The following is a 24,263-nucleotide window of genomic DNA, read 5'->3' on the forward strand; positions in this document are numbered from 1 at the left end:
ATATAATCAAAAATCCGAGACAAACGCTGAAAATTTCATCAAAAAAAAAATTTTTTTTTTGCATGTTTTGATAAATACGCAACAACAACACAGCTTAGCGAAAAAAATTATGTATGTTGGTTTCATTGCATTGTGTATTTTGTTGCGTATGTTGGAAAAGTTCGGAGCCGAATGATCGCATTCATTAATGAATAATGTTGATCGTAATTTTCTGTTATTATAATAAAATAACTATCGAATATAAGATTTCGAACAAGTTTGATATAAATCTTTAAAAATATGTTTACGGCATTTAATTGCTAAAATTAGGATTCCATTTTTTATTGAAAATTCAACAGAAATTTCGGTTTTTACTAAAAATCCACTAAAACTCAAATTTTTTAGTAAAAACTCATTTTCACCAAAAAATAAATTTTTTGCAAAAAATTTGATTTTTTATCAAAAATTAAATTTTTTGCAAAAAATTCGATTTTTTATTAAAAATTAAAATTTTTACTAAAAATCCGGTTTTTCAATAAAAATTCGATATTTCACTAATAATTACATTTTTTTGTACTAAAAAACTCGATTTTTCACTAATAAGTGAAAAAATAAATTTTTCACTAAAAGATGACTAAAAATCTGAATTAAGGTGAATGACCTCATTAACAATGATGATTAAATTTAGAAAATTATTTAAATTTTTGTTTATCTGTTCAAACGAATTTGTGAAAAATGCTTTGTCATGAATATTTGAATCGATTTTTGGAAATACGATGTTATAAAGCGTTTAATTTGAAAAGGAAATGTTTAATTATGTAAATAATTATTGCCGAACATATTAAATAGATAATATGCAGCAAAAAATAACATTACTGAAAAACCTAAACGTAAATATTTATAATTTTTATCAATATTATTCAAGCAATAGAAGGATGATATATATGTATTTAATGCATTTCTTTAATATATATTTTTTGAAAATTAAAAATAAATGTTTTTAAAATACATTATTAAAAATCATCTGCATCTCTGTATACTTTCCTCTCCAAACTCATCTATACTTATCAGTAATTTTTGTGGAAAAAAATTTTCAAGCAAAGAGATATTCCTTATCACTCTTAATAGTAGAATAAATAAATATTTATATACATTCTATGCTAAAGATTATTTTATAAATATTCAAAAAAATCTCACAAAATTAGTTTACTGCCAGAAGTCAAGCTTAAGACATTGAAAAGAAAAATGTTGAAAATTAAATACAGTGCTAAAGATGAATACTTGCAAATTGATCAATTTTGGCTAAGAGATCATTGCAGATGTAATAAGTGTTATAATGAAACCACCAAACAGAGAAGATATAATCTATTAGATATACCCAAGGATGTTAAAGCTGAAGAAATTACCTATTTAAATGAAGGAAAATTATTGAAAGTAAACTGTAAGTATTGAGTTAAATAATATATATTGAACTTTGTATAGACACGTCATACTTTCTAGGGAGTGATGGTCATGTTTCACAATACGATATGGATTTTATATATTTGGTGCAAGTGGAGAATAATAAATTAAGTAATCATTTTCATTCTACTAAAACTAAATGGAATTTACCCATAATTCTACAAAATGAAAGACATTTACGTTTTAAACTTACCGACTTGGTGGGCAAGGAGTCCTGTGTGAAAGATTTAGTTACCTCACTGATACGTTATGGTCTGGTGTTTATAGATGAAGTGCCGGCAAATACCACTATGACAGAAATGGCCATACGTAGAGTTTTCCCAGTAATGAAAACATTTTTTGGGGAAATGTATACTTTTTCCGATGCCCCCGATCATGCTGATACAGCTTACACCAAAGAGTACATTGGTTCTCATACTGATAATACATACTTTTGTGATGCTGCCGGTCTACAAGCTCTGCATTGTCTGGAACATGTTAATGGTACGGGTGGTGAGAACTTTTTTGTCGATGGTTTACATTGTGCCTTAGAATTGAAAAGACGTAATCCTAAAGCTTTTGAAATGCTTACAAAAGTTCATGTACCAGCCGAGTATATAGAAGATGGTCAACATCATACTCATTCGGCACCAATTATTCGCTTGGATCCCAATACTCAGGAAATTATACAATTACGTTTAAATGTCTATGATCGTGCGGTGTTTAATACTTTGCCTCAACATCAAATGTCTGAGTTTTATGAAAGTTTTCGTCAATTTTTGGAAATTGTACAAAGTAAGGAAAATCAATGGCGTCTTAAGTTGGAACCTGGTACTATAGTTATATTTGACAACTGGCGAGTATATCATGGACGTCATGCCTATACTGGTCATAGGACCATGACTGGTTGCTATGTTCAAAGAACTGATTATATGAGCAAAGCTAGAGTATTGGGTATAATTGATTAAATCTTTAATTTTTTTTTAATTCAACAACAAATGTATTTAAAAACGTTAAAACAAGAAGAGATTATTAAAAATAAAACTTCTTTAAACGTTTTGTATAAACAAATCGTTTGAAGTTTCTTTATAAAATTAAAAGTAATAAAAACAAATAAACAATTCAAGAGTATTTTCGTTAAAAAAAATAAATCAATTATTTTTTGTTGCGTTTTGGTTTAGCAAAACCTTCGGAGGCATCTGTATCTGGAACGTACTGTAAAAAAGTACTGTGTCTTAAAAAAGGAAATAGTTGTTTTAACATTTACTTACACACTCCGCATTTGGACGCCAAAGTAACTGAGAGAAACCATTATAATTACTATCATCATCGCTAGATGACATTGAAAATTCATTGTAATTCTTTACTGCTCCTGGTCTTTGTGGTTGGTTTCGTCGTTTTCTATTATTTGTATTGAGATTTGTAGCCACATTCGTTTGCTGAGAACTGGTAGTGGGTTGTATGGGACGTTTAAACTTGTAGTTACGTTGTTCTTGATTTTGTTCAGATTTTTGATTTTCATTATTTGACAAAGATTGTATTGAAAGAATTTCTAATGGTCTGCGTACTTGAGATTTAGATATGGCCACATTATCATTAGAACTCTAAAGGTAGAGAAATTTATTGGTTGTAATTGTGGCTGTATTTGAAATTTAGGAACAATTTTGTTTCGAATCAAATTAATTCATTATCTTCCTCAGGTTTCAGTAAGAATTTACTATAACCCAGCAAAAGCTTTTTCCTACTCCTACCCCAACTCATATAATGCATTAATATGTAATGCTCACATCACAAGTGAGGAAATTTCTCTGCTGGATATCGGGAACAAGTTACGAAACTTCAGAGGAATGTTACAATCTTCGTCAGTAAAAATTTTGATAACAATTGCTTTATAATTTAATAAATTTTTACATAATTCTAACTAAAGCCAGTTAATCTTTAGAATATTCAGGGAAATATTTCAATTCGAAACAAAACCAGTACAAAATACAATGTATTTAACATTCGTAAATATTTGCTTAAGTGAAAAGTTAAAAAATATATTTTTTTTTAAATACATACTTCTGAAGTAGAATTATTATCAAAATTATCATCCACTTGCTGGTGCAAAGTTACCATGGGTGTTACAACTTTTGTGGGTTGATTGAAGGCCTTTTCAATACGATAAATTTTATTATTAAGTCCATCTATTACAAGCTAAAAAAATATAAAAGAATTTTCAGTTATATGTTTTTTAATTTAAAAAATGGAGTTGTTTAATTATTTTATTAAATAACATATTTACGTTTTTCTCCTTTTCCAAAAGATTTTTATCTGCTATGCACTGCTGTAACATATCGTCCTTTTCTCTTATTTCATTTGATAGTTTGGCAAACTCAAGCTAAAAAGAAAAGCGTTAATGAATTAATGCTGATCTTATGTTAAACTTGATCACCATACTTTATATCTTTCATTCTCTAAATCCCTTTCCTCATTTACTTGGTTTTTATACAATTCAAATTCTTTCTTTTGTTCTTCAAAATTTATTTTCATTTGCTCATAGTTCTGCAAAGTTTCCTTGTGTAGCTTATTTAAATCAGTGAAATCTTTTAAATTATCCTGTAATTTTTGTTGTAATTCCTGACAACAAAGTGAAAGTTCTTGTATATGCTGATTCTCTGTGGTTTCTTGTTTTTTCAACTGCTCCAATAACATTTCGTTTTCCATCTTAAGTTGTTGCATATTGTTATCATACTCAGTTTCTAGTTGACAGAACTTGTTTTTAAACATATTAAATTCCATTAAAATATGTTTATTTTCTTCTTTTAATTGTTCCAAATTGGTGGTGAGTGTATGTATTTTACCATCACGTTGATTAATGCTGGAGAAGTGTTTAATTTAGGAAAATATTTTAAGTAAATATATCATTATTTGATTACCTTAGTTCCAATTCGACAAAACTTTTTCTTTTTTCTGCTGTGTCACAGTCGGCATGTTTAACTTTACTAATGGCCGATTTCAATTCGGTTTTGAGCCGGGCTACTATATGTTGTTGATTCTTTAAAAATACATCAAATTCCGAACTGGTTGTAGTAGGTACATTTACTTTTTTTGTTGGGGTTTTATTTTTATTGGCTTCTTTAGTCATTTTGAGAAATATCTATTCATATAAATTTTAGCATATTTTAAGGCATTAGTATTAAACACAGTGGGTCTTAATATAATAAATTTGCAAAAAAAGAAAATAAGTTGCTTTAAGTTGGGAACTCATTACAAATAAGGATTCTGAATAATACATAGGATCGCAGAAATAAATTTTAGATATTACAACCGAAAAATGGGGCCATGAGAAAAAATACAATATTTGAATCGGTACGAAAGCTTTAATAAATTTGAACATTTAACTGATTATATTTCACAATAAAGAACTGACACAGCTGTTTTAACCAAAAAATATCACAGACGACTTACCCCACACCGAAAAAAGAAAACCAAAACAATTTTATATTTTTTTAAATTTTATTTTTAATCTTTAAACATCAAATATATATAAAAAAGTAATGAATTATACTTAAAAAAAAGAAATGACAAAAGCATTTTAATTTCGTATTCGAGTTGTTAAACATTGCTATATTTTTAATTATAAAAGGCACATAGTAATTAGGACTTGTTTGTTATCCGAAACAAAAAAAAAATATTTATTTTATTTTTATTGTATTTTGTATAAAAATAATATAATATTGCATTTAAAAGAAAATTAAAATTAAACTATGGTCGTCTTAAATAGAAAACTATTTCTAATAACATTGGTTTTTCAAACAGTTGTTGTAATTATTTTACTTAAAAGAGGACAAAAAAAGGGACATATGCATTTGTTTATTTGTTTCTTCGTTATGGCATTTTGTGTTTGTATTAAGAGATGTAATGATAAATACAGGAAATATTCAAACGAGTAAGCAGAAGAGTAATCAAAAAGTCTTTAAGTATATCGTTGGTTAAACGCTTTAACTCGTTATAATTTAAAAAATTTCAATATTTTCTAACACTGTCGATAACGCTCAGCATTCGTTTGTATGTTTTTCAAATGTGTTGAGAGTTCAGCGTGTAATGGTTGTAAAGTATCTTGTAGTTTTTGTAGTTTATCGTTCTTTTCTCTATAGGATTCTTGCATAAGTTTTAGTTCTCTTAGTTTCTCTTTAGTGTCGACTGTTAGTTTGGAGGCTCTCTGCAACAGTTGTTTTGCTCTTTCGCGAGCATTTTCTGAACGTATGGCACGATCGGTTAAAGTCTGGTTGGCAGCTGAGGAGGAGTGTTGTAGTTGTTGAGCATCAGCATGGGCATTTCTAGCCGATTCTTTAACTTTGTCAGCCTCATTTTTGACATCCTTGGCATCAAGTTCATTTTTGAGTATATTCTTTTGTAGGCGATTAACTTTTTTAGCCAATTCCTCCACATGTTGAGCAGTAGCATTAGCAGGTGCTTCCGCTTCACTCGTTTCAGCATCAATTTGATCTAAATCTTTGGCGGCTAATTCAATGTTACTGTTCGCTTGCAAAATAGCATCGAGAGCAATTTCTTGTGAGATATCAGCATCATCAAGATTCTTGACTACAGTATTGGCAGTGGTTAATATTTCGTTGGCCAGCTCTTTGGTAGCATTAGCTTTAGCTTGTAATTCATTGACACGTTCCAAATCGCTTCGAGTGTTATAAATAATAGATTCTACATTTTTGAGAGAAGATACAGCATTGTTGATTTTACCTCCCAGGTTTTGAATTTCAAAGGGATCTAAAGTTAAATCTAGTGTCAAAGTTTTCTGGGCTAATTCTTTAGTATCGGCTGGCAGGGCAGTTTGATTTTTCATAAAATCTGTCAAGTTTTGTATCATGGCTTCACCACGTTTGATATTGAGTTCAGTACGATTCAAATAACGTTCAGCATCTTCATGGGCACTCTTGGCTTTTTGATAAGCTTCTGACGCATTTACTTTAGCCTGGAATAAGGCACGAATAGTTTGATCGGCTTGATCCTTCTTCTCTTTAATCTCTTGCTCAGTGTCCTTGGCCACCTTCAAAGCCTTTTCTGTGCGTGTAAGTGCACCAATTTCACAAGATAGGCCACCGCATGAGCCGCAACCAGCACCACCACAAACATTGTCACAAGGATCACTCTTGCTGCCACAAACTTCATTGTTTAAATTAGGAATCAAGGCGGTTAAAGAAGACAATTCCTTGTTATATTGTTCGATAATTTCATCATTGGCGGTAATTGCCGAAGCATCATCTTTCATTTTGTTCGCCAAAGTTTCCACACGTTTGCAATTACGGTCAGTGTTGCTGGCAAAATCTTCTGCTTCATTCTTGATATTCGCTAAATCCAAAACACGTTCATAGGCATTACGGGTCAAGTTAAGAGCGCCCTCAATATTAGACTCTTGCAATTGTATGCCATGTTCCTTTAAGTCTTGTGATAGTTTTTTCACCAAATTTGATTGGCTTTGCAAACCTTCCAATTCCACAGCAGACAAACTAAGAGCAGAGTAAATGTCTTCCAAACTACCCTCTGTTTCAATAAGTTTTTGTCCAGCTTTGTTCAATTTGGTTCTTAATTCAGCAACTTCCTTATCTAAACCATCAATATCCTTCAAGCTTACCGAAGTGTTCTGCAATAAATCTCTTATGTTTTGCAACTTTTTGTCCAAAGTATTAAATTCAGAGGTGTAAGCTCCTGTAGCTCCAATCAATTTGATTTCCTTGGCTCTTTGTATAGCTTCAGCGGTAGCCTCTTCTAGTTCTTTTAGGATCAAGTCCCAATTGTTGAAACATTCTCCGCATGGCATGCAATGAGGCGATTCACCAATATAACCACGAGCGCACTGATTACATTTGTAGCCACCAATTCCTTCGTGACATACACATTGTCCGGTTTCACGATCGCATTGGAAGTCTGCAGAACCATAAGGGTCGCAATCACATGGTTGACATTTTTCATTGGGATTACCCCAGTAGTTGGCCTGACATTGATTACAAGCCCGACCGCCAAATCCTTGCTTACATTCGCACTGACCATCATAACGGTTGCACTGTTCGGATAAGGAACCAATAGGGTCACATTCGCAAGCTTCACAACCCTCACCAGAAGCAATTTTCCAATGGTTGACGGCACATTCATCGCAACGCAAACCAACAACATTGGGCAAACAAGGGCATTGACCGGTAACACGATTACAATATTGTAGGGTGTTGTTAGTACCTAAGAAATCACAATCACATTGAACACAATTTTGTTGTAAAGCATCTCCAAAGAAGCCGTCACGACAATGTTCACAATGATCTCCGGTGGTGTCGTACAAACATTTCAAACACTGGCCAGTACGTCTGTCGCAATTACCAGTGTCGTATATGTCAATATTGTTACCACAGTCACATTTTTCACAGGAGCCACCAGGAGTTTCGGCATCACCAAAGTAGTTATCGGCACAAATATCACAACGAGGTCCATCGTAACCTTCTTGACAGTGACAAATCATATTGTTGTTGCGAGAATCTAGAGAGCAGCCATCAGCATGAGCATTGCCACTGGCAATAGTATCCGGACAGCGACATGCACGACAACCTATTTCACTACCCAAGAAGGGATTGCCATAATATCCATCCAAACAGGAGTCACAAGCATAACCAGTAGTGAAATCAGCACAATTCAAACATTGGCCAGTACGAGCATCACACTGTTGGGCATGACCATTACATTCACAGGCTTGACAATTAGGGAAATTCCAAAAACCTGGTTGACATTGATCACATTCACGACCATAGGTGTTGGGATGACAACCACACTGACCAGTAATAACATCACAATTGTTGTCCTTAGCTCCTATACTGTTGCAGTCACAAGCTTTACAACCTTCTGGTCCAAAACCATATGTACCGGGTGCACATTGATCACACTGGCGACCAATAACATTGGGTTTACAGTGACAATAACCACCTTTAGATTCACATTCTTTACTCAGCGATCCAGTGGGATTACAATTACACATACTGGCACCGTCGTATATAATGGTACTAACATAATTCTCCAATTCGCGACAGCGTTCATCAGCAAAGGCTCCGTAACGTAAATCGTACAAAGATTGATTACAACCCATTTGATAGTATTCTTGGCGACGCGAATCGGCAACAGGAGTACCACTGAACACGCTAGTAAGCTCAATGCGTGGTATCAATGTCAGAGAATCGATCATTATGGTGGCAGTAGGATTGTCTTCGTTGTGTCTGCGTCTTTCGAAGTGAATTTTGAATTTGTAAATCTTGCCGGCCTCCAAGCAAACTTCACGCAAAGCAATAACTTGACGTTCACGATCGGGTAAGTAGAAAGGCACGCGAGATTCATACACACTAGAACCAGGTGGCACTGCTGCAGCACAATCTCCTTCGGGATCTACTTCATCAGGTCGAATTAAAGTGATAAAGGCATCTTCCCAATCTCCTCTGGAAGTGGATTGATAACGAATGACTACATCATAAGGCATGGAGCGTGGTATATCATCAACAGTTATAATAAGTTCGGAATTTTCTGGAACACGTATGAAACCAATGCCTGTTGAGTCAGGAATACGATCCTGAGGTGGCTGATAAGGTACCATTGTGCAATTGCCATTATTGGAGTAAGAAATGCAATGTTTGGCTACTTCAGCCTCATGAACTAAAACCAATTGATGTATGAAATAGTTCTGTTTAGGTTGGGAACAGGTGCGTCCCGTCATATGAGGGCGGCAACGACATTGACCGGTAATAACATCGCAGAAGTTATCATAGGATCCACCAATATCACAATCACAACGTGTGCAACCATCTTCAGATTCTGAAAGCCCATAGGTTTCGGGAGCACATTGATTACAATCTTTACCGGTAACCAAACGTTTGCAGGTACACTCGCCTGTATACATATTACATCCAGAATTATCCACAGTACCTAAAGTGTTGCAAGTACAGGGTTCACAACCATCAGGATTTTCTTCTACCAAATTCCAGAAACCATCTTTACAGGTATCACAACGGCGACCCTTAACATGAGTTTTACAATGACATGAACCGGCTTCAGCACCATTTTCGGGATCATTTACAGAGTCACAAATGCCTTCATCTAAAGAACCAATCAAGCTACAATCGCAAGGTTTGCAGACATACGGGCTGCGAATGTCCTCCAAGGGATCGCGGTAGAAGAATGGCATACACTCTTCACAGTGCTGACCCTGAGTATTATGCATACAATTGTCACAAACACCTCCAGAAACACGACCCGATTGCTCGAAAACGGTTTCATCGAAATGACAACTGACTGCATGATCATTACATTCACACTTTTTACAGGCATTGGTTTGTTTACCAAAGGCGGGTTTCCAGGGGAAGTCATTGAAGAAATCTTCACATGATTCGCAATTGAAACCTTTGGTGTTGTGGGTACATTGACAACGACCATGTACCATATCGGGTTCGGTAGCTTCGGTGCCATCCAGAGGCAAACATTGGGAAGCGTGACCATAGCAGGAACAGGAACCACGTACAACCATGTTGTTGATACCATAATAATACTTTTCTTCATTTTCCAAACGATTGTCGAGCAAATTGTCTCCCAATTTGTGGAGTTTTTTAAAAACAACACGTAGATTTGTTACCTTTAACATGTTTTGTACATGAGCAGCATATGGATCTGTGACATTGATATTAGGAGGTAGGACACGGAAGATGACTTCACCGTTACGTGAGGGCTCTACGTTCGAATAACGAGAGGTACATACAACATCAGTGATATTGCGCAATACAGTGGGTACACCGGGGAAAGAGTCGGCACAATCGTAGGCAAAATAACGATATACATGCCATGTCTGACCAAAATCGAACGAACGTTCAATATACATAGCGGCCGGACGGAAAGTGGTGAATGACATAATTAAATGCGTAAAATGGAATTCAGCTTCCAAATCCAATTGTATAGAAACATCTTCCTTGCCGTTCTCCGATTGCCACCAAGTGGGTATATTGCTACCAGGCTTTGTTTTGTACACTATTTGACCAATGCGATGATTTTTGTAGGGATCATTGCGTGTTTCTTCACGGGTATCGCAAAGAAAACATTTCTTATCCTGCAAATGGGACAAGATGCAAAAGCGTTCAGGCGAATGCAGACCACAAGTTGAAGATGCTGTTAAACGATTTTCGCGACCAATCAACAAATTACCAGTAGCTGGATAACAGGAGGATCTTTCACAAGGATGCGTTTTTACATATTGACGGGGAGGATTGCGAGGACGATCACGTCGACCAGCATGCTTTTGCTGAGCATCGATTGTGCGTACAAAACAAGAAATACTTAATAATACAATAACAAATAATGTTGTGATAAGCGTGAAGCGGCTGCTAGCAGAGCCGCTCCAGCATGACTTTGTCATGTTGTTAAGCTATTTTAGCTTGATGATGATTTCTCTCCGTCACTTGACTTGTTTGTGTAATTTTATTTGGTGTGTGTGTGTTCGTGTGTGGATACTACTTGTTCTTCAGTTTATAAATTTCCGGTCTTAATCACAATAAAGACCCTATAGAGCAAAAGACGCTCTAATTTCGTTTTTTTGAGTTCAATTCGTAGAGATAAGTTTTTTTTAATTATGCGGCTGGTTATAGAACCTTCTTCACTTTCTTTAGAATGTTTTAGCTCTCTTCATTCATAACATGTTCGTTTGATTTGCAATAAATTCACCTGAAAAATAATGGATATTGTTTTATTTAAATTTTATTTTAATTAAAAAAATATAAACTTACTTGTTTTTATAGTGAAATTATTTATAATTTTTATAGTTGAATGTAAAGCAGTTGAATGGGGATCTGCAAAAGTAATAGTTATTAGAAATTACATATTTCAAAGGAATTTAAATATTTGTATAAAAGGAATATGGTGCTTTCATGAAAAATTATTACATGATGTACTAAATTTACTTAAAACTTTCGATTTAAAAATTTCTCCATAAATAAGAATTATGAATGTTAATTGTATGTAATAAAAATCAAATCTTTGTAATGGAATTTTACCATAAAGGCTTAATACGCGATTACTAACATTTCAAATACATTTTGGATAAAATAAATAAAAAACTTAAATGTATTTTGAAAAGAAAATTGAGGGAAATTAAACATCAAATTCATTTAAATCATTTAAGCCTTAGATATATGTATGTATACTACAGCTTCGAAAAGGACAAAGGGAGAATGAAAGATTCTCAAGAGAGACTCCGTTAGAGAAATTGATGGAGATGAATCAGAAAACTGTCAAATATGGCAGATATTTCTGAGAACATGTGCGGCGGTCTTAATGAAATTGGAGGAGTCGACTCTGCCCTTTCTGAGGAGCATATCGCCGTACTCCTACCGCAGAGAGAAGAATAAAATAGGGTCAATCGAGAGAAAGGCGGAAAGCTAAAGGAAAATCTATTGTCATTCAATATTTTAAGATGATCGTCTTCTTTGGAGCATAAAGGAAGAAGAACCTGCTACCTCATTCAAAAAAGAAGCATGTTGATACCTATACTGCCGAAGGCTTTAACCGTCGGTAGACATATCATAGGCAGGAAACATTTAGCTGGTCCTCATAAGGATATTATTAAGAGAAGATCTCAACATAATATTTTTACTAAAATTTTACATTTTTACTAAAATTTTAAATTTTTACTAAAATTTAAAATTTTTCCAAAAATTTAAATTCTTGTTATTATTTTCCTAAAAATATTTTTTTTTTTTACTTTTTGTAAAAAAAGTATATAATTTTTCGTTTTATACTAAAAATTTCGTTTTTCCACTAAAAGTTGATTTTTTGTTAATTTTTTTTTTTAAATTCAATTTTTCACCAAAAACTACATTTTTTATTCAAATTTAATTTTCGTTAATTAATTGGTTTTTGATTATTTTTTCAATGTGTTTTTTTGGCGTCAAAAATGTTAAATTAATTTTTATTTTTTATATTTTTAATTTTTTATAAAACAAGGAATATTTTATTGATATTGTTAATGTTGAAATCATTTTCACTATATTATTCAGTTAAAAAAGTTATCCTTTTATGTTTATCGTTATCAATCCTTTGATTATTTATTAATCCTTTTATCATATCCATATTGTGTTTGTAGAATATTTTTTTTCAAATTATTATGTAATTTAATCCTTTTAAAAGTCTGCTTTTTATTTTCTTATTCTTCTAAAAGAAGAGTTTTTTTGTACTTAGTGAAAGTAATCACCATAATTCACTTTACAAAAAATAAAGATTTCCGCCATTTTTAGATTATTTTTTGTTAGAAATAAAATTCTTATCAGCATATTTGGTAGTTATTTCCTTTTCACTACAAAGATTAAGTCACCACTATTACGAGTAAGATTTGAAATGACAAAAAAAATCTAATTTTAAACTAAGCAACAGTTTAATTGATTGACACTTCTATATATTCAAATATACAGAATTCAAACAAATTGATTTATAGATTTATTATAATGATGTCAAGATTATGAAATGTATTTTATTATATAAACAATATTAGATATTTAATTAATTATTTTCAATACCGGGTCTCCAAACGTTTAGTTTTTTTTTATTTTAAAAGTTTATCCGTTATTTAAGTGCTTTTGTTTTTTTTCGAAATCCGCTATGAACCGAACCCGTCCAGATACTCGCCAAGACTGAGATTAAATTTCGAAAATATACTTAAAGCATACACACATATAAAAATGTACATAAAATATTCAAGTGAATTGAATGAAAAGAAACTCAAAATGTACAACATGCATGAGAAATGAAGGCGATAAAAATATTATACATTGTACATTTAGTTTGTGTTTTTTATTTTTTTAAGTAAGCCTTATAGTTTTAAAGCATTTTTTATCAGTTATTCTTAAACAAATACAGTGACATGTGGACTCATTTTACATTTTTTTTTTCATTCTTATGAATAAAAATTCTTATCAGCATCTTTTGAGAATTTATGTTTTGATTTGTTTTATGTGAAATGTTTTTTTTTTTTTCTTAAGTAAGTTTTATTAAATAATATGAAAGCCTTAAACAATATTTAGGAATAGAGATTTAGATTTGTTTTGTTGTAAAAACAGGATAAAAATTATTAAAAAGTGGGCCAAAAGGAGTCCAAACAAGAAAATTTATAATTTCAATTCTATAAAATAGTTCTTTTAACTTTAATAATAATACTTTAAAACTAATTTTCCAAAATGTATTTCTTTAATCTAAGATGGCTGGGCTTGACCCTTTCTTTTCTGTTATACTTTTCTTTTTTATTTATTTTAAAATAATTTTTTGATAAGAGTTCATTCACTGATTAGAAAAGTTATTTATATATTCTTATTATTTTTGTTAATATTAAACACATTTTGTGTAAAAAAACGAAATATGTATTTTTATTTAAGCAGTCACTGAATTGCATTTTTTTTCACTTAATTATTAAAAATGAGCTCATGCTACTAGTTTCAAAATTATATTAATTTATTGTGAAAATTACTTTAGTAATCATAACATACTTGTGTTTAGGAATTCTACAATATTTTTGTACCATGAGTTGAAAGAAGAAAAAATTAAAATAAACGACGAAAAATATATTTTTTTATCTCATTTGTATAATAAATATTTGCATTGTATTTAAATTTTTTGTGTATTTATTAAGTGCAAATATTAGACTTGAAAAAAAAAAAGAGTTTTGCTGTATGAAGTCTGTATGGTAATTATTAACCCTTTGCGGATTTACTAATTTTGGGAAAAAACAAAACATAAATTCTTCAAGAAACCTTTAATAACATTTTGTTTATTGACCAATCATTCGTATAAACAATTGAATTTTAATATAAACAAACATAATAAAAAGCAGACAGAGACTACATCAAAAATTTAATATTTAATTAAAAAAATGTTGTATAAAGTTCCAAAGAAACGTGTGGCCAAACTCAGCAGGCAAAAATATAGACAATTTCAATACGACTGGACCACATTTAGAATACACATCATAAAACCGCAGAAAAAAAATAAAACATGTAGCCCAAAACAAACAATTATTTCATTTTCGATCCGTTGATCGAACTGGGAGTGAGTGAATGAGTAAATCTACATTTTACTGAGAATAATGAATGAAGTAAATATGCATAAAAAGTAGTGAAGCTAAAAAAGAAAAGGTGACCAGGCTATTTGCACACTTACTTGTGTGTTTGGATATTAAATATTTTTAGTTAGAAAAAGCTTTTTTTATGAAATATAATTTTTACTAAACATTTAAAAAAAATTAAATTTAAAGTGAAATATATAATTTTTTTAATGAAAAGTTCTTCATTTTTAGTGTTAAGTGAAATTTTTAGTGAAAAATTGAATTTTTAGTAAAATCTTCAGCTTGGGAATGAAATTGCAGACGAATTAGCACGAGCAGGGCAGATATGAACTTAAATACAACATATGCTGATGTTTATCCTGCTCTTGACTCCGTTTATAGAAGTATTAGGTATAAATTCAAAATTGAATCGGATGCACTATGGGACAATTCATCACGGTATATTCAAATGAAGGCTCTATGGAGACCAGAAGACAAAACGGCATTAAAAAACTTCTGAAATTATAAAAATACGAACCAAGAATGTTTCACTGAACATAATGAGCTTAAATATTTCCTTAAGAAAATTAAGTTATGAATGAGGAGGAAGAAGATACTTTCCACTTTCTTTGTCAATGCGTTGCATTATCGCGTTATCAATTTCATTGTTTTGAATCTTATTTCTTTCAGAACCTAGAAGAATTAGGGGGAGTAAATCCAATGAAAATGGTGAAGTATATTAAACTTACAAAGCTATATGAAAGGACACCTAATGAGCTATATAAAGGCAATCTACATTATACTGGAGGCATTGGCACCGGCCAATAGTACTTCTCTGAGGGATCACTTTGGATAACTGTTGGTCTTATGAATACACACATACCTGTGTGGTTCACCCACAAACCTTAATCTTATTTGATTTTTTGAACAATGAAATTATATTATTAATGAAATATTCTTCAGGCTCGATTTCGAGTCACAAGTTTTGAAGAAATTGAATATGGGAATTGTAACAGTCTTAATTTTAAATTCCATTCTACTTGAAAAAAAATTAATTCTAATTAATAACAAATTATCATATAATATATAATTACCAGCAGATGGTCACCCCATAATGACTACAAATGAATATGTACACATAATTAAATATGTATTTGCAAAATTGTTTGAAAAAAAAACTCTCCAGTTAAAAATTTTAGAAACGAGTACAACAAAAAAAACCATCTAACAAAACGAATGAATAGTTTTTTTCACCCGACAATTTTTAATTTTTGGTGTATAATAATACATTTGAAAAAAAAAACATATTTACAAAAAAATTCTTTAATATACAATCTACTAAACAGACGACCATACGAGTTTATTATGTTTCCTGTCGGTTTTATTTTCTTTTAAATTTCATGTCTAAAATGTAAATGAAATATCATGTGTTTTTCTAAACAGCCAACAACACATGTTTAACTTGCACTTTATATTCAAAACCAAAAAATGTATACAGAGTACCAAACTAAACAAAACTTTTCATGAAAATAAAGATGAGATCAGCAAAATGTAATGAATTAGAAAATATATGGCATAATAAAGAACAAACAACAAAAATTAGCTAATGATATCTAGTTTAGAAAAAAAAAAAAGAGTAGATATAATAATAAAATGCAATGTTAAATCTTTTAAAAAATTTAATCTTGTTAATTTTTTGTTTATAAAATATTAAAAATACACACACCAACATACACACATAAAAAGTGAATAAATGACAAATAATTATTTCAGTTGGTCTCAATTAAAGTGTTTGGACACAATTTAATGTATTAAATGAGACAAATAATAAGCCAGGGCGGATGAAAAAAAAAAAACAAATATAAAAAATAATAATAAACAAGGTTTTATACTCTTCTAGATAAAATACTTTTTAAATATAGAAATTGCTTAAATAAGAGTTTATAAGAGGATTTTTAACAGATCTTTTAACAGACACACTGATGTCATTGTTTATTAAGAATAAACAAAATATTTGGTTTTTAAGTAGTCTAGGTCGAAAAGTATTCAAATGTACATACACTACAATTTAATTGAGAGAGTTCATTTTAATATTATTTATTAGATTTTAAAGTGTTGAACAAGTAATAGAAATACTTTAAATTAAAACTAGTTATTATATTATTAAAAATTAATGAAATTTTTTATGAAAAATGTTTGACAGTTTTTCTATTTTTTATAAAGACGGACAGTACAAAATTCGTTAGTTCTTTTTCTATGTCAATCCTTAGATATATTTGTATTTGACCAAATTCGATTTCCGAGTCAGTGAACTTATAAATATTTTAGCTAATTTTAAGAACAGACATCTCGTGCCATATTACCGCATACGTGATTCAAAGAAGCTTTTGTATTGAAATACATTTCAATATCAACATTTTCAAAAATGTATAAGATTTCTTGTTCAATATCGAAGGAAAATTAACATAAATTTTGCTCGATTACGTATGTGGTGATTCGGACCCAGTATTTGAACAGAAAAAATTGTTCTGTTGGTTTCAGATAGTATTTCAACATTGAATTTTCTAAGCTTAATACTCTATTTGGAAAAATTGTTAAAATTTCAACATAAGAAAACAAAATCTTCGGCCTCATGTGAAGATTGTAAAGATTATATGAAAAGCCTATGACAGAGGGCCTCAAACGTATCCATAGACATCGGCATATGTTCTTATTGTTAAAGTTTGACCTTGCCGATTGTTCATATATTCTTTCCAGGAGAAAAAAAAACTCGTTTGGCTATTGCTAAGTTGACAAGTTTAGGACGTCTGTGATTCGGTTTGTTCCGGAGAGAATATCCAAATGTCGTTGAACATCGACAGATTAACGGTACTGATTCCCTTCAAATGAAGTATTAAACTTGAATAGTTCTTTCGTATTAGAGATGACAATCGAAACTGTGTTTAAGAAATCTCGGAATTCGAACTCTGAGGTTGAGTTTTAGTTTTTTGAGCTTTAAAGAAGCTTTTAATTTAAAAATTGAATCTTTGATATAAAATAGGTTATTGGCTCCTTTTGCCAAAAAAGGTTTTTAATGTTAGAGACGTTTTGGGCTCAATCTAAGGCAGCATCAATACGAGTCCGAGGATATTTTTTCGATGATATGATGTCATTAAGATAAAGTTCAAAGATCTATTTTTGTCTGAAATATTATGAATTAAACATCTTATCCTTAAAATAAACAGAAAAAAGAGCTTCAGATCGTTTCCATTGTAACACTAAAACTGGAATGGCCACCTAGGTTAAAGTACTGAGAAAACCTTTGCTGTTACATTAACAACTAAAAATGAACTTGAGTTTTAGTAAAAAAAATGTTTATGCTCTGCTTAGCAATGCAGTTTTGTTTCCAAAAATAATAAAAGCAAACAAAACAAAAATTTCATATAAAACTATATAACAGTTTAAATTACAAACAAGTAGTAAAGTAAATTGTCTAGAAGAATTTGATATACATAATTTTGATATTTTCTTAAAAAAAACAAGCAACAATAATGAAATGTAAAAAATTAATGAAAACCACATGAATGAAGAAAGGCATGTTTTTGTCTACTTTAGAAGATCACTAAAGAAATACGAAATGCACTTTAGTGAGGAGAAAATAAGAAAACAGTACCAGAAACCATATTAAAGAAAAATAAAGTAAAAAGTAAAGGAAAAAACAGACAAACCTAAAAAAGAAAATATAAAGTTAAAGAAACACTACACTTTTTATATGAATACTTATTATACACAAGTTGTAAATGATTACAAAAAGAAAATTTTCATATTTTAATAAGAAAATAAATCACTTATAAACACCACATTCCTTTAAAAATATTTAAATAACTTAAAATAAAATAACTATTATTTCCAATATTGTACTTACCATGTGTTTTTGTGGAAAAATGTTTTAGATTTTCACCAAAATTGTGTCAAAAGTAATTTAAAGTAATTCCTGGGCCCCTTACTGATCATAATAGTTTCTTTTAAAAAAGACACCACACACAAACATACACTCGTATAGCATATTTTTTCAAAAACACATCTAAAGTTACAACATATAAATACTTTATTTTGAGTGTTTTATCTGTTCAGTTTGTTTTTTTTTTTCAATATTTATTTTGATTTTTTTCTTTAATACTTCAAATACCGCCGCACTATATTTAAGCGTTCTTCAATCATTTAACATTAACGTTTAACTCACTACTAAACTCTGTAAATGCCGCAAAACATTTACAAAGTCTTGAAAATTATTAAAGAAACGCACTCTCTTCATGCGCCTAAGATCGTATTCTTTCTTCTCGCGCTCACTCTCTGTCTGTATCTTAGTGCATGAAGAAGTTATAGAAAATCGAGTATATGTATCTTAAAGATATTGTTGTTTGCTTAAAATGAATCTGCTGTTATTTTTGAGCAACAGGCAATATTGGAATATTTTGTGTTTATTTACGAGTTTGAAGAAAACATGCAGTTACTTTAGTAAAGAGTTTTAGGTAGTTTATTTTTAAAGAGCAGGATTTATTGACACTCTTTGTGATATTGTGTAGTACAGTGTATAAGTACATTAGGGTTATATTATTATATAGGGGTATGTGAAGCTAGGATCTTTCAAAATTCTAAGATAATTAAAATTGCAACCTTTACGTTGGCCACAGGATTTACATGGACAGTCTATCCGAATGAATGAGAACTTGCCTTACAATTTTAAAGTTAATTTCGAAAGACTATCATATAGTCTATTACGTATGGCCCTTTGTGATTATAAGTTACACCACTTTAGTGGGGAGGGTATTTTGGGTGTTGCTGATGTATATAATGAATAGAAATATTGTTTCTTCACCCACCTTAAAATATATTAATCGGCTCAAATCGATTTAGTGATGTCCGTTCTTCGGTCCGTCTATGTAAATATTGTAACCAAACTACGTGTCGCAATTTTCAATGTTCGAGACCATTTCACCCTAGCCCCCATATAAAGTCATTACCAAAAAATCAGTTTTTCATCAATAAAAAATATGAAACATATTAAAATATCTCTTAATTAGAGTAAGATTCAACATAATTATTATACAATTTTTATTTTACAATAAAAAACAAATTAATTTTAAATATACTCACAACTGATGTAGGGTTTCAATCATACCGTCGGCCCAGCCCGAGCATGTAAAATTTATAAGATAAATATTGATTCTTACTAAACTTTTTTATGTCAAATTCCATCACTATACTGAACTTTTATAGGGACTAGTCTCAATTTTTTATGCGAAATTTTGGGAACATGATATCCTAGGTGTGGACCACGTAATCCATCCGTGCATTACATCAGAGTAATCCAAAAACGAATCCCTTGGTAAAATTATGGAAGTACATGATCTTTAACATGTCTTAGTTGACTTACAATATCTTGGCTCGAGTACTTGTTTTTATTATCTGTCTCAAATTTTACAGTAAAATCCTTATCTGATTGTATTGTACAAGTATGTAAATAAGTGCCCAAAAATGTAAGAACAGCAAATACTTTGCTATATTTAGCTTTAAGAACTAAAAGCTCCGGTGTAGAGACGAGTTTGGTACCAATATTTTTTACAGACCTAGGTTTTTCAAATGCAGGACTGGAGGGCAATTGCCAACATTTAGTCAAACTAAAAGTACATCACAACCTTCCAGCGCAAAAAAAAGAAACACTCTGAGGCAACAATTAACCGTAATCTATTAGATTACCTGCCCACCAGCTGGTCATGATTTGCCAAGTTTTGGAATTTTATTAACTAGATATACTCTTTACTTACTCTTTTAGTAAAATACGATAGTAAAGTGTCGCACTAAACGATTTATAATATATTAATATATATTTTAACACAAATTAAATTTACAGACGAAAATTTAAACACCAAAAACTTTTGCCACCATTTTTTCCAATAAGAGTGTTGACAATAGAGCTATTTTGAAGACAATTTAGCGATTATGACATCAATTAAGCGGGAAGAAACTATTAACATATGTGATCACCCTGTTATTGTCGTTACAACGGTTTAAGACAACTGCATTCTTCTTGTCGATAAAGAAGCTTTTATAAATAAACAAATTATTTTTGTATTTAAAAATTAAAAATTATGGGCAGTATAATTAAGAATTTAACAACAAATTTTTAACAAAAATTTTTATTTTGTTACCGTGACAATGGTTTACGTTAACTGTATTTTAGTTATTTGTCGATAAGGCAGTTTTCAGCAACATATTAAGTGGCTTTTGTATTAAATAGCACGCCAATAATTCATTATAAAATATAAATGTTATTTATTATACATAAACAAATTTTAATATATATTAATAAAATAAATTAAAAGAATTTATTACTATGTTTCAGAAATATTATTTCAGCGATTTTTGATATGTTCAAAGTAAAAAATATGGCAGCCTCATTTGTTTTGATTTCAGGCACAATAATGTTGGCAACACTACCGATTACTATATTTTTTGACATTTCGTGTTTTTTGTTTTAAAAAATTTCAGTCGATTTTTACGCGTCCGCAAAACAGGTTCTAATTTTGAAGCGTCTGCACGGTCGTTATTTGTTTATATATCTGCTTCATTCATAAATTGTATATTTTCCAATAGTAACAAAGTTTTTGTTATTGTTTTTTGTCGATTTTTCGCTACACGTAAATAAATTAATATATTTGTGTTATTTTTCGCTTTCATTATAATATTTAATACAAAACACAAGTGAAATTTATAAATAAAAGAAACAAAAATTGCATGATTATATTAAAAATACAAAATAAAGGAAAGAAGGTGCAAAAAGTATAAAATTTTAATGTGTGTGTGTAGGTGTTTTGAAAGGAATGGAAAAAATTGTAAATGAATTTATTGAAAAGAATTGTGAATGAAATGATATTCTAATAAATGAAAATATTAATAGATTTTCTTTGAATCTAAAAACAAAGAATAAGTGTAAATAAACAAATTTTATTTGCAATATATATACACAGAAAAATATGCTAAAAAACAAGTGTGTATAACAAAATAGTAGAAAAAAGCCGCTAAGGGCTTTAAATAAATTGAAAAAAAACACCCTTTGCTTAAAGATAATACAAATTTACAAGTGTAACAGATATAAATCCTATTAAATATGATATTAATATTAAAAGTGTATGTATTAAAAAAATCAGACGCAAAAAAATAATTCTAAAAAGATAAATTAAAGGATTACACCTCATCTCTGTTAAATGGATTAAGGATTACTCATCACGTCGCTACCATTATTAGTGTTGCCAAATAGATATTTTGCTATTTGCCTGCAAGAGGAAACCTTTAGGAATTGATTCTGAAATTGCATTTGAATTTTATATTAAAATCTAGAATATACCTACATTGAGGCAGAATTCAATAATCTCTAAAATACCCTTAATTTTGAAATGTTTTTTGATGTTTAATAAAATATAAACCTAATGTTATTTTAAGTTTTTAAGAAGTAATAATGTTATCTTTTTTTAATTTTTATATAGCTGTTTTTAAGACTTTATCATTTTAAAAATATCCAATAATGATATTTGAATCCCTATCCTTCCAATTAATTCGTAAACAAAAAATTTTGAAGAACTAAATACTCCTTCAGGTACAAGATTTTGTCTATCGTCATTTGCCCTGCACTTTAATAAATGTCGAAATTTAAAAAAATAATTGTACACATTTATTACTGGAAGTTTTTACAAAAGAAAATATTTCCTAAATACATTTAACTGAAAATTCCAAGGGAAATTAATTTTAATTAATTAATTTAATTTTAAAAGAAAACCCTTTTTAAAATGTGTGTAATGTGACGATGTAGGTAAAAAATTTCTAAAATTCTGCAGATTTTTGTTTCTGAAATTTAAAATTGATGGTTTGAAAAGTATAATAAAAAACAATAATGATAAAACGTTAAAAATAATAAATGAAATATAAACAAAAAATTCTTAAATAGTGAATAGCAACATATTTTATATTTGTGAATAGCAAAATCTTTTATAATTGGCAAATTATTTATTGAATTATAAATAACAACGAAAACATCATTATCATCACTGTAACAATTTTTACCTTTATGTTTTTGCAGTTCTTTTGATTAAACTTCATTATTAAATGAAACTCCAATAACAACAACGAAACCACTAAAAGGAATAAAAAAATTAATAAAAACAAAACAGTAGCAAAAAACAACAAGAACAAGAATCTTCTTTCGCACTTCCCCACATCACACGGTTTTCATAACAAATTTGTTGTTGGTGTTATTTGAGAGTAAAAACAGAGAGTGTGTACGATTTGTGCGTGTGATTTGTTGTTGTTTTTATTTTTGCATACAAACAAACTAGAATCAACTAAAAATAAATTTTGAAAACAAAAACAAACCAGGGGGAAGAGTTAAAAAATACTTGTTCTTCCCTTTATTATTATTGCTGATTTGATGTGGTGTTGTTCACAGTGAAACGTAGAAAATAATGGCAGAACGTAAATTTACCCGGGCCTTAAATAAGCCGGGTATGGCTGCCCAATTGCGTGAGACTGTATCACAAGTTGTACGAGAGAGTGCAGTGTTGGTAAGTTTTGTTTCAATTTTACTTTTGTTTTAAAAAATTTACTTAATTATTTGTCATTTATTTTATGGGTAAACATGCAAAACCCTTTTTTTGCGAAATTCCACTTCCACCAAAAAGGGTGTGTCTCACATTTTATCAACTATTTATCAAGTTTGCTGCAAATTTTATACACATTTTTTTTTATGTTGACATTTGCTGTTGGGTGTCTTTACTGGAAATTTGTTTGAGTGTATGTGGAAAAAAACATAAAATTACAGACTGTATTCAAACGAAGCATTTGGCAAACACCTTCCTTATATGTTTGTTGTTTTTACAATAACAACTTTATGTCATGTTCAGTCATATCCATATAAAAAAAGTTGTTTATGTTACATTTGTGTACAGTAAGTAATTTTGTTTTATAACATAAATTTATGCAGATACACACACTTACAGAATGAGTGCAATGACAGTAAAAACTATTTTGACATTTGTTCATTTTGCTAAAAGTTTTGAAAAGAATTTCCTTTTCTTTAAGTCAAATCTAAAAGAGTTTTACTGTTTTTTTATAGTATGCAAAACAGTAGTCAGTATTTTGACCTTTTTAAATGAAATTGATAAAAAATTTGTTAAAAAGAATACACACACCCGACATTGAATTTGTAATAAATTTTTTGTAATTTATAATTTAAATATATCCAATAAGAAATGTAGTAAATTCCGTTATAATTCACTATGAATTTTTATATTAAATATTGTATTACTGTTTCAATTTGAGCTTTCTATAAAATGCTGTTAAGCCCTTTTCAATCTTTACGATTTTATTGTTCATTACTATTGTGCGTAAATTTGATTTGTTTTACAATTAATATACAAGTCACGTTTAAGTAATTATAAGGGCTCAAATTTAATTATGTCCAATTATAGTAGTTTTCAGGCATGAACTTAAGGGGTCAACTCCAAATATATAGAAATTAAAACATATTAAATAATAATACAATTGAGCCATTTTTCTATAATAATGATGGTGGTAGTTTTTGTAATAAATAAATTATAAATTAAAGTCCCAATAAAGCCTTTGTCTTGTAATAATTTAGTAAACAAAATCAAAATTTCTTTAAACTCAATAATTATTTACTTAATTTTAACTTTATAGGTATTTATTTATT

At 29.9% G+C, this 24,263-nt stretch overlaps 5 protein-coding genes across 11 annotated transcripts in view; 2 read left to right on the forward strand and 3 right to left on the reverse strand.

Annotated features, from left to right (window-relative positions):
* The window catches only part of LOC119607038 (protein phosphatase 1L), a 25,752-nt gene extending 23,980 nt beyond the window's left edge, over positions 1 to 1,772 (reverse strand). The window contains exon 1 of the mRNA XM_037960767.1: positions 1,634 to 1,772. The gene's annotated coding sequence lies outside the window, so the exon portion shown is untranslated. The remainder of the gene's footprint in view (positions 1 to 1,633) is intronic.
* Positions 1,185 to 2,540, forward strand: LOC119607040 (trimethyllysine dioxygenase, mitochondrial). Its single transcript, XM_037960769.1, has 2 exons — positions 1,185 to 1,420; positions 1,480 to 2,540. Exons 1-2 carry the CDS (start codon positions 1,225 to 1,227, stop codon positions 2,385 to 2,387), a joined length of 1,104 nt encoding a protein of 367 aa, XP_037816697.1. The 5' UTR covers positions 1,185 to 1,224; the 3' UTR covers positions 2,388 to 2,540.
* On the reverse strand, positions 2,447 to 20,462 carry LOC119607039 (A-kinase anchor protein 9-like). Its single transcript, XM_037960768.1, has 7 exons — positions 20,326 to 20,462; positions 4,338 to 4,558; positions 3,859 to 4,279; positions 3,704 to 3,799; positions 3,481 to 3,615; positions 2,691 to 3,023; positions 2,447 to 2,634 (listed from the first exon to the last, which is right to left on the reverse strand). The coding sequence occupies exons 2-7, from the start codon at positions 4,544 to 4,546 to the stop codon at positions 2,575 to 2,577; spliced, it is 1,254 nt and encodes a 417-aa protein (XP_037816696.1). The 5' UTR covers positions 4,547 to 4,558; positions 20,326 to 20,462; the 3' UTR covers positions 2,447 to 2,574.
* On the reverse strand, positions 4,907 to 18,745 carry LOC119607037 (laminin subunit beta-1). Of its 2 annotated transcripts, none has more exons than XM_037960756.1 (3): positions 18,423 to 18,745; positions 11,217 to 11,279; positions 4,907 to 11,154 (listed from the first exon to the last, which is right to left on the reverse strand). In XM_037960756.1, exon 3 carries the CDS (start codon positions 10,847 to 10,849, stop codon positions 5,438 to 5,440), a length of 5,412 nt encoding a protein of 1,803 aa, XP_037816684.1. In that variant the 5' UTR covers positions 10,850 to 11,154; positions 11,217 to 11,279; positions 18,423 to 18,745; the 3' UTR covers positions 4,907 to 5,437. The 2 variants fall into 2 exon arrangements, with proteins under 2 accessions (XP_037816684.1, XP_037816685.1); XM_037960757.1 differs by lacking the exon at positions 18,423 to 18,745 and adding an exon at positions 13,002 to 13,109.
* A 585-nt stretch (positions 20,463 to 21,047) lies between the features above and the next one.
* LOC119607048 (dedicator of cytokinesis protein 9) overlaps positions 21,048 to 24,263 on the forward strand; it is a 45,199-nt gene continuing 41,983 nt past the window's right edge. For 3 of the 6 annotated variants that reach the window (XM_037960778.1, XM_037960782.1, XM_037960784.1), the window contains exons 1-2: positions 21,048 to 21,688; positions 22,635 to 23,115. In XM_037960778.1, coding sequence (XP_037816706.1) covers positions 23,017 to 23,115 — 99 coding nt within the window. In that variant the 5' untranslated portion in view covers positions 21,048 to 21,688; positions 22,635 to 23,016. The remainder of the gene's footprint in view (positions 21,689 to 22,634; positions 23,116 to 24,263) is intronic. The other 3 variants (XM_037960780.1, XM_037960781.1, XM_037960779.1) reach the window with 3 other exon arrangements.

Source organism: Lucilia sericata, unplaced genomic scaffold, assembly GCF_015586225.1.
Source record: "Lucilia sericata isolate MDLA Ls3-8-SP2 unplaced genomic scaffold, ASM1558622v1 Contig000650F_arrow, whole genome shotgun sequence".
In the NCBI taxonomy this organism is placed as follows: domain Eukaryota; kingdom Metazoa; phylum Arthropoda; class Insecta; order Diptera; family Calliphoridae; genus Lucilia; species Lucilia sericata.